Source organism: Periophthalmus magnuspinnatus, chromosome 9 (genome assembly GCF_009829125.3).
Source record: "Periophthalmus magnuspinnatus isolate fPerMag1 chromosome 9, fPerMag1.2.pri, whole genome shotgun sequence".
In the NCBI taxonomy this organism is placed as follows: Eukaryota; Metazoa; Chordata; class Actinopteri; order Gobiiformes; family Gobiidae; genus Periophthalmus; species Periophthalmus magnuspinnatus.
In genome coordinates, this window is record NC_047134.1 from 3,038,692 (window position 1) to 3,055,608 (window position 16,917).

General features: G+C 46.3%; 2 protein-coding genes across 2 annotated transcripts; both read right to left on the reverse strand.

Moving 5' to 3' along the window:
• Nucleotides 1-365: 365 nt before the first annotated feature.
• On the reverse strand, nt 366-9,065 carry slc2a8 (solute carrier family 2 member 8). Its single transcript, XM_033973361.2, has 10 exons — nt 8,710-9,065; nt 8,000-8,162; nt 7,071-7,277; nt 6,897-6,996; nt 4,803-5,014; nt 4,042-4,191; nt 3,739-3,847; nt 3,337-3,456; nt 3,100-3,245; nt 366-2,756 (listed from the first exon to the last, which is right to left on the reverse strand). Exons 1-10 carry the CDS (start codon nt 8,820-8,822, stop codon nt 2,607-2,609), a joined length of 1,470 nt encoding a protein of 489 aa, XP_033829252.1. The 5' UTR covers nt 8,823-9,065; the 3' UTR covers nt 366-2,606.
• A 1,116-nt stretch (nt 9,066-10,181) lies between these two features.
• Nucleotides 10,182-13,614, reverse strand: LOC117376833 (natterin-3-like). The gene is made up of 5 exons (XM_033973378.2): nt 13,552-13,614; nt 12,576-12,681; nt 11,217-12,005; nt 10,778-10,872; nt 10,182-10,547 (listed from the first exon to the last, which is right to left on the reverse strand). Exons 1-5 carry the CDS (start codon nt 13,612-13,614, stop codon nt 10,323-10,325), a joined length of 1,278 nt encoding a protein of 425 aa, XP_033829269.2. The 3' UTR covers nt 10,182-10,322.
• Nucleotides 13,615-16,917: the final 3,303 nt, after the last annotated feature.

Below are 16,917 nucleotides of genomic sequence, written 5' to 3' on the forward strand. Positions count from 1 at the left end.
CTCCATACACCTTCACTAGAATAATTTGGATGATTTCAGCCTTAGAATTGCCAATTCCTACTGAACTAAAGGTAAAAGGAGCTGTTAACTTGAAAACTGCCACTTCATGACATCACAAGGTGGAACAGAGCATTTTGAGCTTTGGAAATGTAGACAGACTGATAATAAAGTGTTACTCAAACATGCGTGAATGAAACAAAACACAACTCCAGTATGTTTTTGAGGAGGAAGCAGCATTATAACGAATCAGAAAATAGTGTAATATGGACTTTTAACCCAGAGACACCGAGGTCAAATGCAGAGGACATATTTACCACACGGTGCAAAATGGACCTTGACTTTACCTTGAAGATCAGATTAAATCTAGAACTCCTGTAGATTTTTATTCAAAGATTCATTTTAATTCAAACATTTCACAAGATTTGAACAAAAAACAAACTGAAAAAGCACCAAAAGGACCCAGATAAAAGCTTATTCTTCATTTGACAGTAAACAGATGAGAGTTCATCAAAAGCAAACAAAAAAATACAAAACCCATAAAAATGTGTCAGTAAAAAAATCACTTTCAATCTTCAAAAAAAAAAAGAAAAAAAGTAACGAATTCACAAAAATCGTGAGCAGTTAAAGATGTGGCCACAAGAGGGCGCTGTTTGGTCATGTTTCTGCAGTTCAGATTTACACATTTTATTATACAAGCAGTTCAACAGAGGAGCTTTCTACTGAACATTTAAATCTCAGTAACTCAGAAGTATCATGTCATTTGGTCTATAAAATTATACAAAAAATATCTTATTAATTTTTAGTTTTTTTTTTTTGTTTTAAATTTTACTAACAAGTCAATCAGTGCATCAAAAATTAAAACAGCTGGACTTTAATTTTTAGTTTTACAAGTCAACGTTTTGCTACCAACCACGAGCTACACCAGAGCGTGTGACAGGGGCGGAGCCAGACATGTTTGGTTGGAGGATCAAAGAGGGCGCTATAACGAGTTAATTAAGAGTCGTTAATGTTTGTGTTGCTGTTTTAAACCAATCTGAGTGTAGTTAGTCCCTGTAGCGATTTATAAAACCTTTTTTTTTATTTCATTGTGGTCTCATTTTGAACTCTGTGGTCACCATTTAAACTGTTTTAGTGGAGATTGGATGAGCTGTAAAAGTGGGGGAAAATGTTTGGGGGAGCTGTGGCCTTTCTAGAGGAGGCTAATCCCCCTCAAGTCCCCCCTGGCACCGCCCCTGGTTTGTGTTGGTGACTGCGACTCCCACTTAACGTAGCAGCGGGTGGTGACGTTTTATTGACCGCTACATCAATGCGAGGTTAAATCAAAACGACGTTTCTGTAGTTTAAATCTTTTAACTAGGATTGGCACGAAGCAAAAGAAAATTTGATTCTGTAACTGAACAGTTTTGGATTGAAGACGTTTGGCCGCTCACCCGAGAGGCTTCTTCAGATCTGAACTCTAAAACTTAAGTCCAGTTGGTGTAGGACCTGGACGACCTGGACTAAACTGTATAAAGAAGTGGACTGACTGTGACTCCCACAGCGTTCAGCTCCAGTCAAATGAAGCTCATTGAGGCTCACAGTTATAGCAGTGAATTTGGAGCCTAGTTTAATATTTGGAATTCCAATGAGTGTCATAGCAACCAAAAAGGTAATGCCCCTTCCCGCCTGCACCGCTGGTTTAGCAGGGAGCAGGCGCTTAGCAATGCTATCAATTAAACCTGTTGCTAACGCTATTGGGAGCAACCTCGGGGCAAGAAGGCACCTGATTAGTTTCTTATTGATGCTTATATCTTGAAATCGTGAAATCATATTGTGGTCATGTGGAGCGGGTTAATACAAACATTTAAAAGCAAAATGACAAGTCTGACAGCAGCAGTTACAGAGGGAGTGTATACAGTTTTTCAATAGAAAGTGAATTGAAGCCAGAGTCGATGGAGCCAGAAGTGCGGCCATGACCACTTCCAGTTTGGAACACAGCGGCTAGCAGGTTAGCCATGTCCATCTATATATATATATATATACAGTCTATGGATCACACATAAAGAATTGGCACGTTTATTTCAAAATCTAAGTCTGCGTCGCCCCCTTGTGGCCTCCGTCGGTCAGTGCAATGATGAACAGGTTTATTAGTTTGTTTGATTGTATTGATCGTAGTTGTTCACAGTTGTAGTAGTCAAGCTCTAAACCAGGACTGAACCAGGACTAAACCAGAACTAAACCAGTACTAAACAAGGACTAAACCAGGTCTAAACTAGAGATGGAGTGCTGGAGATTTAAGGCTGAAAACCAATGAGCTAAAAGAGTAGATATTGGCTCCATATTGGTCTCTCTCTAATTTGCGGCTGCTTGGTGGTGGTCAGGCTCGAGAGGAGGAGTCCTGGGTCAGTCCTGGGTCAGTCCTGGGTCAGTCCTGGGTCAGTCCTGGGTCAGTCCTGGGTCAGTCCTGGGTCAGTCCTGGGTCAGTCCTGGGTCAGTCGTGGTTAAGTCCTGGGTCAATTCTGGCTCAGTTCTGGTTCCATCATGTCCTGGGAGCTCTTGGTGAGAGTGAAGGCCATGGTCCATTTGTTGAGGACACCTATTGGTCAGATGTTGTCTGGTCATGAAGTTCAGGCTCGTGAGGAGGAGCCTCTGAACATGTCCTCGATCTGCTCCAGAGTTTTGCCTTTTGTCTCCGGGAGGAAGAACGTGGTGAAGAACAGGTTGAGGACGCACATGAACGAGAAGAGCCAGAAGGTCCCAGCAGAGGTGAGGAAGGTCTAAGTAGAGACAGAAACGTAATTAAAACTCACACAGGTCCAAACTAAAGCAGCTGTGACACTTTCTGCACAAACCATTAACATCCTTCAAATCACAAAAAATTCCACAATACTAGTTTGCGGTTTGAACATCATCCTCAATTCATGGGCTTCAGATTCCAATTTAAAGGTGCCATTTTGAGGACTTCTTACCATTCAAACGGTCTAATTTTTCATCACCCTGAAACCCTTGGATTACAAGTGTTTCCTTCACAGCATATCACCCCTAAAACAACAGTCACTGGAAGAAACAGTGGTTCAGTCCTGGTTCAGTCCTGGTTCAGTCCCGGGTCAGTCCCGTTACCATCATGTCCTGGAAGCTCTTGGTGACGGTGAAGGCCATGGTCCAGTTGGTCAAGACACAGACGGCTCCAGCAAAGCCTCGTACTCGAACCGGGAGGATCTCAGCCATAACGAGCCACGGGATCGGCCCCCAGCCCAGAGCGAAACCTGAGGGAGGAGACAGGGTTCAGTCCTGGTTCAGTCCTGGTTCAGTCCTGGTTCAGTCCTGGTTCAGTCCTGGTTCAGTCCTGGTTCTTACCTGTGATGAACACTCCCATACTGAGGAGGGCGAGCCAGGATATCTGTGTTTGGGGCTGAGGTTGATTCAGGAGGTAGAAGTAAACGCCGAATGCTGCTGTGCTCAACGCCATGGACACTCCTGTAGGGAGCAGCACAAAGGGTCAGATGCTCTCCTGTCCTTCTATTTCCCTGTGTGTCAGATGCCCTCCCATCCCCCTGTATCCCTGTTGTGTTGGACTGAGATGGAGGCAGGGCAAATGTCTCTAGTGAATCTGACACATTTCAAAGGTTTTTAGAGAGTTTAGTTTCATGGAGGCATAATTGGAAATAAATAAATCCTAGAAATATTTGAAATGAAATTATGAATACAAATATAGACGTGTAAAAAAATAAATGGATTATGTTTTTTACGGATTTCGACCTGAGATGATGAGCAGCAGCCTCCTCCCGGCACGGTCCATCACAAGGGCCGCTACCGCCGTGAAGACCACCTGAGTGACTCCTACCAACACCGAGCCCACGTCCCCATTCTGAAACACAGCACAGTATATACAGAGAGTCAGAGAGAGTCAGAGAGAGCCAGAGGAGCAGAGGAGCAGAGGAGCAGAGGAGCAGAGGAGAAGAGTCAGAGGAGCAGAACCAGCAGGACCAGGCAGGACCAGGCAGGAGCAGGCAGGAGCACACAGGAGCACACAGGAGCACACAGGAGCACACAGGAGCGTACCTGAAAATGCGCCTGTTCAAAGATGCTCTCTGCGTAGAACATGATGGCGTTGATCCCAGTCATCTGTTGGAAAATCATGAGACTGACCCCGAGGAGGAGGGGCTTAAACACCCCAGGGTCACGCAAGTCAGAGAGCCGGAACTCAGAGCCCTGAAAAAAACAGATCGGGTTAATCCGGGTTTAGTCCGGGTTTGCTCCGGGTTGGGTTCGGGTTTGGTTTGGGTTAAACTGATCTTGTGATAAATGCTGTATTTCCAGTGAACCTATGAGCTAGTGCGCGTGAGCAACAGTTCACATAAACATCAAAAAAACTTTTGTTTTTCATAATGCATAAAGCATCTAACATGAGAAAACCCACTGTTTTTTCATAAAGAGACGTTAAAATGACAAGTGAAATAAATGCTTTAGCATTAGCTTTAGCCTCATCTCACAGCGCCACAAAGTTATGATTCGTATCAGAGGCCTTAGTGTCTCAACTCAGATAAAGAGCTCTGAGTGAACCAGCTGGTGCTAGAACAAAATGTGGCTTTTATTGCACGGCCTCTCACCTGTCTCACCTGCTCCTGTCTCACATCTGTCTCACACCTGCCTCTCACCTGTCTGCTCTCTCTCCTCTCTTACCTGTTCATGTCTCCCCTGCTCCTCACTTTTTCATGAGTGCTGTCCTCCTGGACCTGCTCCTGTCTTTCCTCTCTCCCTCACCTGTCTCACACCTGTCTCTCTCTCCCTTGTCTCACACCTGCCTCACTTATTTCTCTCACCTGTTCGTGGGTGCTCTCCTCGATGCGGGCGCTCTCCCACTGCACCGGAGCATCTGGGCCCCTCAGGAACCTCAGAGCCTCCTCCGCTTCTGCCCTTTGACCCCGAGACAAAAGGAACCGCGGCGTCTCAGGCATAAAACACATGCACACCAGCATCAGGGTGGGAGGAATTGAACTAAAGACCGCCAGCCAGCGCCAGTCCAGCACCAGACCTGAGACAAGGAGCAAGACATTTCATCAGATCACAGAGAGGGAATTGAACCACAGACCGCTCATCATCATAATAAAAAATGATTCATCGTCTTTCTGTTTAAATCTGCAGATTTAATTCTCTGCTGCTGTTTGAGTCAAGTCACTAAAAGAATCACAGAGGGAGGGGACAGTTCCGGCGGCGGGCAAACTTTTTGACACACGGGCCACAATGGATTCTAAAATGGGCCGGGACAGATGGGCCGGGATATAGCATGAATATGCAAGGCTCATTGTACAAATTGTCTTCCAAATGTTAACGTAATTAATTAAATGAATTATTAATTTATTAAATTTCAGTTAAATAAATACAGCAGAAAAACTCGGAACATCGTTTACCTTTACCTATTTTAATATAGTTTGGATTAATAAGCCCAAAGGGCCGTGTGTGGCCCCCGGGCCGTGGTTTGCCCATGTCTAGGACAGGGGATGGGTGAAAACAGACATTTTCTGAGCACCCATGCCTCAAAAGCAGCATAATAAGTAAGATAGTAGTAGTAAGATCATGATGAGGAAACACTCTTAGAACATGATGGAATACTGGAAGAAGAGGAGGAAGAGGACAGACTGTGGACACAGGTATAATGTTCGTCATTATGTCTTTAATCACACTCTGAGCTACAGTGACTCAGTCACATTTGTTTTTTTGCAGGGACGAAACATTTTTACAGAAGTGCTTTGAACTTCGGGGACAAGCTCGAAATGAGAAAACTCTCAGACGCATGAAGATGATTCAGATGTAGACAGCTGATCTGAGTCCTGTCTGAACACGGAGCCTCTGACCACATGACATTTAAATCGTCCAAAAGGTCCAGAAATCTCATCAGAAGATTTTGAGGGGTTTCAAACATTCAGATCCAGACACACGTTTATCTGACAAGCAGAAGTGGTGAAGTCCAGTGGGATATTTTGTGTGTGGTCAGCTGCTTTTTACAGTGTGTGGTCTGGTCAAAGATCGTCTCAGGTCACGAGGTTCAGGCCTGTTTCTAAAGTCCAGCTTCATTTGACCAAAAGAATAAAGACATAAAGACTAAGCCTGACTCAGCTGATCTCTGAGATAAGACGTTTGAACAAATACAATCAGAAGATTTTAAACAAAGGCAGTGAATAAATCTCGAAGGTTGGAATTGATACTCTGCAACTAATGTCATTAACATTCTAACTGGAGGAACTGCTCCGTCTGTAGCTGTTACTGAAGTTAGACTTTAATCTGAGCTTTGTTTTAACCCAATCTAAACATAAAGACCTGACTTATCTGAACTACAACAGGTGAGCTGATCTGTGCTGTTAAACAAGTCCCTCTCAAATAACATTACACTCATCAGCTAGCATTAGCATTAGCCAAAGTTTTTCAGTTAGTCACTCTCACCTCTTTGTGTAAAATCAAACTCCTAAACAGGACCATGGACGCTCAAATTGACCACAGGCCCTTTAGACAATCTTAAAACTTTGCTGTCAGTGTTTGCTAATGTGTGCATTGTGTCTCCATGTTAACTGCTGAACATTCCGTCATAGACATACATGTAAAGCCCCCCAGTGTGATGTAACTGCAAAGTATTAGGTGTGAAGCATCTCCAGCTTTTAGTTGCCAAGAAATTTGTGAAAAACTGAAAATACCGCAAAAGTGAGTGGACTTTAAAAACCCAGAGGAGCACCATGTGATGACATCACAGGGTGTAACAGAGCGTTGCAGAGGGAGATGGCCTAAATGTGCAGGATTACTGAAACGTGTGTGAAGGAAACAAGACACAACTCCAGAGATGTTGCTGACGAGGATACAGCATTAGAACAAAGTTAAAGCCCCACTTCGGAACATTTTGTTAACAGGGTTACAGAGAGTCTCACCTGCCAGGTAAACTCCCATGATGCCGATTACCACCATGAGCTGCACACAGGAGCCGAGCAGCCCCCGCACACGCTCATGAGCCGTCTCTGAGATGTAGAGCTAAAGGAGAGCTTGGGGGTTAGACTACTGATGTCTGTGAGAGTTGGAGGTTGGGGGTTAGATTCCTGACTCACCGGGACAACGAGCGAGGTGACTCCGCTGGCGAGCCCGGTGAGAGCGCGGCCGAGGTGCAGCATCCAGACGCCCTGAGCCGCGACTATGATGGTGAAGCCGCAGACGAAGGGGATGGAGGAGAACATCAACGAGAGCTTCCTCCCCATCCTCTGCACCATCCACCCTCCGAGGAGCCCCCCGGCCGCTGCTCCCAAGGTCACTATGGACTGAAGCAACGACAGTGAGACCTCTGACCCTCTGACCCTCTCCTCTGCTCCTCTGACCCTATGCTCCCCTCCTCTACTCCTCTGGTCCTCAGCTCCTCTCTGCTGCTATGTTCCCGTGACCCTCTCCTCCTCTGGTCCTTTCTTCTGGTCCTCTCCTCTGCTCCTCTGACCCTCCCCTCCTCTGACCCTCTGACCCCCGTCCGTGTCATCTGGTTTAATCGTAGTTTTCACTGGATCATAATCTTTTATATTGGCTGTAAATATAAACCTGTTTAAACCAGTTTCATTGTGACTTTAAGTCATGTGACTCGGGGCATCAGGGTTTCTGAGTCGGATGAGTTTTAAACATTTTCTCACAAAGATATTTTTCTTATTTAAAGATGCACTGAGTAACTTTACTGGAGAAGGTTTTGCCACCTGCTTGTCTTCATGGAGACATGTTCCACAGTGCGGCATTAAACATCTTCCTCTGTTCAATTCATCAGTTGTTTTATTGCTCAGAAACACCTTAACAAACTGATCTGATCTGTAACTTTGCCTGGCGGTGTCCATAGAGATAGATAGAAATTTTAATGCTGTACAGTGGAACATCTAAGGCAGAGGAACACATTAACCCATAACACCTCTATGGAGACCAGCGGGTGTCAGAAAAGTTACTGAGTGCAGCTTTAAAGCAAAATAACTTCAAATGTACTGAATATGCTTAAAACAGAGAATCATACCCCAAACCATGAGGCCTGCGTGGCGTCCAGTCGGAGGTACGGGTCGTTGATGGACATCAGGTCGGGGATGGCGGGCGAGCTGTAGCCCAACACAAAACCGAAACTCATCGGTCCCAAAACGGCGGCAAAAGTGGCGAGGAACAGGCGCCCGTTCTGGACTTTACTGAGAGACGAGGAGAGAGTGAGTGTTAGACGTTACCTACAGCAAACAGGGAAATAAAGTTCTCTGCATTTGACCCATCCTCTGGGTCTGGACTTTACTGTGTCATAGACTCTGGAGGTCTATGGTTACACTGCACACACTGATCCAGTGTTTAACAGACGGGAGACTGTGGTGTCTAAAAGTCTCCCCCAGAGTCTAAAAGAGTCTGGAGGAGGACTCTAAAGCTCTCCTCCAGAGTCTAAAGCTCCAGAGTCTAAAGCTCTCCTCTAGAGTCTAAAGCTCTCCTCTAGAGTCTAAAGCTCTCCTCTAGAGTAAAAAGTTTCCCCCAGAGTGTAAAATACTTTGGCACCACAGAGTCACTTTTGTTGCTCTTATAATTGCCATAATGCAATTCACAATAAAAAGGCAACTCTACGGTTCAAAATAAAACAGTTTAAATATCAAACACAGTTCCTGGCGTTTATACCTCACCACATCAGAGGCAGTTATTCATAAAACACATTAATCACGTTTGAAGACACGTCCTTAGCCCGGGTCACGTGTTCACCTGAGGTACAGCTCCTGCTCGGACAGCGGTGTGTCCGGCTCTCCCTGCCCGGGGCTCGGGTCTCTGTGCCCGGCCTCCGCCTGCAGCAGCCCGCGTCTCTCCTCCGCATCCATCCCGAACTCCGGTTTTACCGAAACTGCGCTCCGGGCACTCGCCTCAAAACAAACCCCAAACCCGGGGGCAGAGCAGCGCGAGGGGCGGGACAGAGGCCGGAGAGGGGCGCGGGGGAGGGGGCATGTCCGCGTACAGCCGGTGTCCTGCTCTGTCCCGGCTCTCTCCGGGATGAGGTCGGGGGTTTGATTCCGTGGAGAAACCGGAGCTGCTTCGTCAACACTTGGGTCAGCTGATCCCAGTCGCTGGTTTCCTGCTTCCTGGAGGATTTCACAATAAAAGTCTCAGTCTTGCATTTCAAAATAAACGCAGGAACTCACTTATGAAAAGATGTATAAAAAAGACGTCATATTTACTAGTCCTAAATGAAACACGTGTCCAGGGGCGGGGTTTGTGCCCCAGTGTCGCCCTCTGCTGGGACAGTGCTGTGACACGAGGCTCACACGCGCCTGACGCTGTGGAGCCTCCCTCGTGCTCAGACTGATGACGTTTCACAGATATAACTTTTATAGTTGTTTTTTTTTTTTTTTTTTTTTTTTTACTATTCACAGAAACAAACTGAAATTTGACCACTGACTTTTATGCAATGGCTCCCTCTATTCTGCAGTTCTGCAATACTTCCAAATAACCTCCAGATGGCGCCTACATCTAGAGATGAAATGGGGGCAGGTGAAATAAATCTGCAGACGCTGGAGTGTGGTTGAATGAATACAATGTCAGATGCCCTCCCATCCTCCTGCATCCCTGTGGTGTGTAACTGAGATGAATCAAATGTCTCTACTTATTTTGTTCTGATGCTGTTCCCTCATCAAAAACATTAAGAGGTTTTAGATGTCATCCATGCATGTTTGAGTTATCTAGTGATCTCTCCCGGGCCCTACTCAAACCCTCTTTAGCAGTACGAGCTTGTACGAGGCTCCGCCCACGAGCCTACTTCGCCCCACAAGACAATTCTGCATGAATATACAAAAACATGATACAAAACTGTACACAGCAACTTGACAAACCTGATGTGATGTGCAGTAGTTTCATTAGTGGGATGCAGCTGATTGTGTTGTGATAGTGCTCTGAAGGGGGAGGGACTTAGCAAAGAGAGCAAAGGGAGGGGAGACTCAGCATCAAAAACAAAAGTGAAACTTATAAAACATGTTAATACGTTGTTTTGTGTGAATATGGCATTTCAAAACAATAAAAGGAAACATGGTGATCTAAATATGTTATGTGTTACAGTTAATACCCCTTAGAAGTAAATACCCCCTATCTAATACCCCAAAGATGTAAATTACCCCGTTTAATGTGCAGATGTTGTGGTTGGATAAATACAGCGAGATGACTCTGTGTTCAGTATTTTATTTTTCTTTATTTTAAAGTTACACTGCAGTCACCTAGGCGTCCTGCGGGGGCATCCTCTGTACTTGGGTGGAGCTTTGTGTGACGCAGGGTGGAGCTTCAAGGACAGAGGGAGGAGCTTCAAGGACAGAGGGAGGAGCTTCAGGGATGTCTCAATACTCGGGGGCACAGGGCGGGGCATCAGGCAGCGGTTGGCACCTCTCGACCACGGCGTTGATCTCGCCCACGTTCACGCCATCGTAGGTCCCGATGACAGAGGTCCAGCGTGTCTCTCCATCACGATTGGTTCGACTCAGACGTGCCTTAAAGGGGATGTCCGCTGTCATACGCCGCCCCTCCATCCTCACAGAGCACGAGTGGTTTGGAGGCACCAGGATCTGATGGAACAAGACCAAAAGAACCAGGAATGAACCAGAACTAAACCAGGACTGAACCAGGACTAAACCAGGACCGAACCAGGACCGAACCAGGACCGAACCAGGACCGAACCATGACCGAACCAGGACTGATCCAGGACTAAACCAGGACTAAATCCTCAGAGTAGAGATACTGCTCCTGGTCTCTTAAAGGAGTTGGAGGAAGCTTCTGGGGAGCGGGAGGTCCTCACCTGCACTTGCACCGTGTGGCTGATGGTCTCACTCATCGTCGTGCCCTCAGAGAACCTCACCGTCTGCTCCTTCGTGAAATCCACGTTCCCTGGACCTGAGAATCACATTAGTGTCATAATGTCAGATGGAGGGTGGGGCCTATGTAACTCTGTATAACTCTGTATAACTCTATATAACTCATAGTTTTTAAAGAAATCTCCAAACTTCTGCTTCAAGAAAAAAATTTTTTTTTATTTGAGAGGGACTTTTTTAACAGCACAGGTCAGCTCAACTGCTGTAGTTTAGATAAGTCAGCTCTTTATGGTCAAATTGTGTTCAAAACTCAGATTAAAGTCTAACTTCAGACAGAGCAGTGCCTACAGTTAGCATCACACCCCCAGAGAGTGTTGATGACATTAGCTGCCGTTTCATCTGGATTAGTGCTCTGATGGGACTGACCGAGGATGGGCACCTGGGCCTTCATGGAGCTGACGGTCCCGTTCCTGGTTTCTCGGCCGATGTCCCAGCGTTTCTCCAGCGTCGTGGACTTCTCCAGCGTCACCGTCTTCTGCACGCTGTTACACTCCAGGTTAGTGACTTTGGCGAGCTGCAGCGCCTCTGGTGGATGGTGGAAGAGCTTCATGTGGTCGATGTCGTACTGGACGTGTGAGACGTGCTGGGTGTACGCGCCGTGGTTGATGGACAGGACCTGGTAAGACTTGTACCAGTATTCCTCCCCCTCCCATGGCAGGAAGAATGCCTCGTGCTGACTCACCACTTTGCCCAAACCATATTTGTTTTTACCCACAAATATGTCGACATTTTGGCACGTGCGGACGGAGTACTGTGGCACCGACCCGTACGAATCCTCCGTCCACATCAGGAACTCAAAATGGTCGACGTTCACCAAGACGTCAAACTTGGAGGAGGTGTACTCTTTGTCGGCGTACGGGTAGTGGCACACGCTCCCCTGGCCCTCTGAGTAGAAGCCCGACTCACAGTTGACTTTGCACACGTAGTCGGTGCGTTCGGCGTAACCGTTAAAGATGCCAACAGCACCATTGGGCAGAGAGCCGTTAAAGCGGACCCACTTCAGGTTCACGTATTCGGGGAACATTGGAACCTCGGGGAAAAGGATGGAGTCAGGTGCAGAAAAGAGGGCGGAGTCAGGCAGGTCAAGCTGACGCGGCGAGCCCGAGGACACACGAGATGGGACCACCTCAGACAGTGACGGGTTCAGCCACGGCTCTGAGGAGAGAGCAACTGAAACATGAGGGTTTTATGCATGTTTTTACTGGGTACATGTTACATTATGATACTCTGTAGTGACATCACGCTGGGGATGTTCTGCATATATGTCTATGGTAGAATGTTCAGCACTTCTAGTGCACATGCACATGTTAGCAAGCATCAAAAAAGTTTTAATCCAGAAATGATTTAAAGGGCACATTTTCAGGAGTCTGTGATCAGGCCGAGCGTTTATGTCCTAAGTTTGATTTTACACAAAAAGGTGAGAGCGACTCACTGAAAAACTGTTGGCTAATGCTAATGCTAGCTAGCTTGTGACTGTAATGTTATTTGAGAGGGACTTGTTTAACAGCACAAATCAGCTCACCTGTTATAGTACAGTCAGTCAGTTCTTTATGGTCAAGATTGGTTTATGGTTTAAAAAAGCTCAGATTAAAGTCTAATAGAGCTTCAGACAGAGTAGTGCCTACAGTTAGCATCACACCCCCAGAGAACGTGGACGACATCAGCTGCAGAGTCGTCTAACAGGGTGGACCTCTGTTCCCTCGCATATGTACTGTGTAAACTCACTGTTGTCCTGGCGTCCATCCTCAGACACAAACAGCAGCGGCTCAGACTGAACCGACCTGCAGTGGAGCAGAGCCACCAGCAGGGGGAGCACAGCACACCGCAGCATCTGCAACACATAAAAGGAACATGAACCAGAGAATACTCAGAAACAGACCTGGAGTTGTTTTGTTTCATTCACACATGTTTGAGTAACACTTTATTATTAGTCTGTAACATCTCCAAAGCTCAAAATGCTCTGTTCCACCCTGTGATGTCATGAAGTGGTAGTTTTCAACTTAACAGCTCCTTTTACCTTTAGTTCAGTAGAAATAGGCAATTTCAGGGCTGAAATCATCCAAATGATTTAGTGAAGGTGTATCGAGTTTAAAAACACAGTGGAGCACTTCCTGTATTACCACATGATGACATCACAAGGTGGAACAGAATGATTTCTTTTTTTGAGAGCAGAACTCAGCCTAAATCTGCAGGGTTTGTATGTTAAACATGTGCGAATGAAACAAAACACAACTCCAGGTCTGTTTGTGATGAGGAAACATTAGAACAGACCAGAGCTGCTCAGATGGACAAGAGCTACAGATGGATCAGAGCTGTTCAGAGTCACTCAGATGGACCAGAACCGCTAAGAGCCACTCAGACAGTAAAGAGTTGGGCAGAGCTGCTCAGACCTGATCAGACAGTCCAGAGCCGCTCAGATGGATCAGAGCCGCTCAAAGCCTCTCAGAGCCATTCAGAGCTGCTCAGAACCACACAGATGGTCCAGAGCCGCTCAGATGGACCAGAGCCACTCAGAGCCTCTCTGAGCTGTTCAGAGCCACTCAGATGGACCAGAGCCGCAGTGGGTTGGTTTAAATGTTTATCTGAATCAGACCAGTATCATCTCCATCATTATCCGGATGTATAAGATTGTATTGAATATTATTGATTATATTGATTATTATTGATTATCTGAATGAGCTGATCCAGAGGAGCCTCTTACCTCGTTGCTCGCTGCTTCAGGACTGAGTCTCGGCTTTGACTCCTCCCCAGAAAACAAGATCATTATGACCCCAATAAACCTGGTCCAGACCCAGGACTAGATCAGACCTAAACCAGGACTAGACCAGGACTAAACCAGGACTAAACCGGGACTAAACCAGGACTAAACCAGGACTAGACCAGGACTAGACCAGGACTAAACCAGGGCTAGACCAGGACTAAACCAGGACTAAACCAGGACTAGACCAGGACTAGACCAGGACTAAACCGGGACTAAACCAGGACTAAACCAGGACTAAACCAGGACTAAACCAGGACTAGACCAGGACTAGACCAGGACTAGACCAGGACTAGACCAGGACTAGACCAGGACTAGACCAGGACTAAACCAGGGCTAGACCAGGACTAAACCAGGACTAAACCAGGACTAAACCAGGACTAGACCAGGACTAGACCAGGACTAAACCAGGGCTAGACCAGGACTAGACCAGGACTAGACCAGGACTAGACCAGGCCTAAACCAGAACTAAACCAGGGCTAGACCAGGACTAAACCAGGACTGAACCAGGACTAGACCAGGACTAGACCAGGACTAGACAAGGACCAGACAAGGACTAGACCAGGATTGAACCAGGACTAGACCAGGACTAGACCAGGACTAGACCAGGACTAGACCAGGACTAAACCAGGACTAAACCAGGACTAAACCAGGACTAAACAAGGACTAAACCAGGACTAAACCAGGGCTAGACCAGGGCTAGACCAGAACTAAACCAGGACTAGACAAGGACTAAACCAGGGCTAGACCAGGGCTAGACCAGAACTAAACCAGGACTAGACAAGGACTAAACCAGGGCTAGACCAGGGCTAGACCAGAACTAAACCAGGACTAGACAAGGACTAAACCAGGACTAAACCAGGATTAAACTAGGACTAGACCAGGACTGAACCAGGACTAGACCAGGACTAAACCAGGATTAAACTAGGACTAGACCAGGACTGAACCAGGACTGAACCAGTACTAGACCAGGACTAGACAAGGACTAAACCAGGACTAAACCAGGACTGAACCAGGACTAGACCAGGACTAGACCAGGACTAGACAAGGACCAGACAAGGACTAGACCAGGATTGAACCAGGACTAGACCAGGACTAGACCAGGACTAGACCAGGACTAAACCAGGACTAAACCAGGACTAAACCAGGACTAAACAAGGACTAAACCAGGACTAAACCAGGGCTAGACCAGGGCTAGACCAGAACTAAACCAGGACTAGACAAGGACTAAACCAGGGCTAGACCAGGGCTAGACCAGAACTAAACCAGGACTAGACAAGGACTAAACCAGGACTAAACCAGGGCTAGACCAGAACTAAACCAGGACTAGACAAGGACTAAACCAGGGCTAGACCAGGGCTAGACCAGAACTAAACCAGGACTAGACAAGGACTAAACCAGGACTAAACCAGGATTAAACTAGGACTAGACCAGGACTGAACCAGGACTAGACCAGGACTAAACCAGGATTAAACTAGGACTAGACCAGGACTGAACCAGGACTGAACCAGTACTAGACCAGGACTAGACAAGGACTAAACCAGGACTAAACCAGGACTGAACCAGGACTAGACCAGGACTAAACCAGGATTAAACTAGGACTAGACCAGTGTTTCTTAGAGGCACTAATAAGATGAACCAGAGCCTCATGTGTTTTAAAGATGCACTGTGTAACCTTTGGAGAACCTGTCATCTCCGTGATATTACTGTTCTGCCTGGACTGTTCCACAATAGAGCATTAAACATCTGACATCACAGAGACATATTGTTGATGCCACCAAGTCAAGCCAAGTCAAGTTTTGAAGATACTGTTGATCTTAAATGACAGACGTTCTGTCTGTCTGTTCTGTGAGAGCTAGGGGGCGCTGTTCTTCTGCGTGTGCCTCTGTCTGTGTGTTCTGTGAGAGCTAGGGGGCGCTGTTCCTCCGTGTGCCTCTGTCTGTGTGTTCTGTGAGAGCTAGGGGGCGCTGTTCCTCTGTGTGTGCCTTCTGTCTCCACTTTAAATGTCTTAGAAGTTATTTTGTCCCGTGCGTCAGATGCCCTGATGTCCAAAGGTTTGCGCCGCCTCCTCCTGATAAATACTATTAATTCTCTGATAATTCTCTGATAAGCTGCAGATATGGCAGCTTTATCGATTACATAAAAGCCCCACTGACCTTTGAACCTTGAGAGTTATCTGCATGGCCTTGAGACGGAGACAAAGGAGAAAGTACAGACACAAACACGATGTGGTTTTGGCTCCATCAAACTGCATCAAAGTCAAAGGTCCTGTACATGGTTTATTTCCAGTTCAGATACAGTGAGGCAAACAAGTATTAAAACAAGTATTAAAAAGATGAGAGAGGCCTGTAATTTTCAAAGGTACACTTCAACTATGAGAGACAGAATGAGAAAGAAAAATCCAGAAAATCACTCATTTAAAGAATTTATTTGCAAATTATGGTGGAAAATATGTATTCGGTAATCTACAAACAAGCAACATTTCTGGCTTTCACAGACCTGTAACTTCTTCTTTAAGAGGCTCCACTGTCCTCCACTCTTTACCTGTATTAATGGCACCTGTTTGGACTTGTTATCAGTATAAAAGACACCTGTCCACAACCTCAAACAGTCAGACTCCAAACTCCACTATGGTCAAGGCCAAAGAGCTATCAAAGGACACCAGTAACAAAATTAGACCTGCACCAGGCTGGGAAGAAGCTTGGTCTGAAGAAATCAGCTGTGGGAGCAACTATTAGAAAATGGAAGATATACAAGACCACTGGTAATCTCCCTCGATCTGGGGCTCCATGCAAGATCTCACCCCGGTAAAAATGATCATAAGAACGGAGAACAAAAACCCCAGAACCACACGGGGGACCTAGTGAATGACCTGCAGAGAGCTGGGACCAAAGTAACAAAGGCTACCATCTACACTACACCGCCAGGGACTCAAATCCTGCAGTGCCAGACGTGTCCCACGGCTTAAGACAAGACATGTCCAGGCCCGTCTGAAGTTAGAGGCATTTGGATGATCCAGAAGAGGACTGGGAGAATGTCATATGGTCAGATGAAACCAAAATAAAACTTTTTGGTAAAAACTCAACTTATCATGTTTGGTGTAGAAAGAATGTTGAGTTGCATCCAAAGAACATCATACCTACTGTGAAGCATAGGGGTGGAAACATCATGCTTTCAGATAGTTTTTCTGCAAAGGGACCAGGACAACTGATCCGTGTAAAGGGAAGAATGAATGGGGCCATGAAATTTTTAGTGAAAACCTCCTTCCATCAACAAGGGCATTGAAGATGAAACATGGCTGGGTCTTTC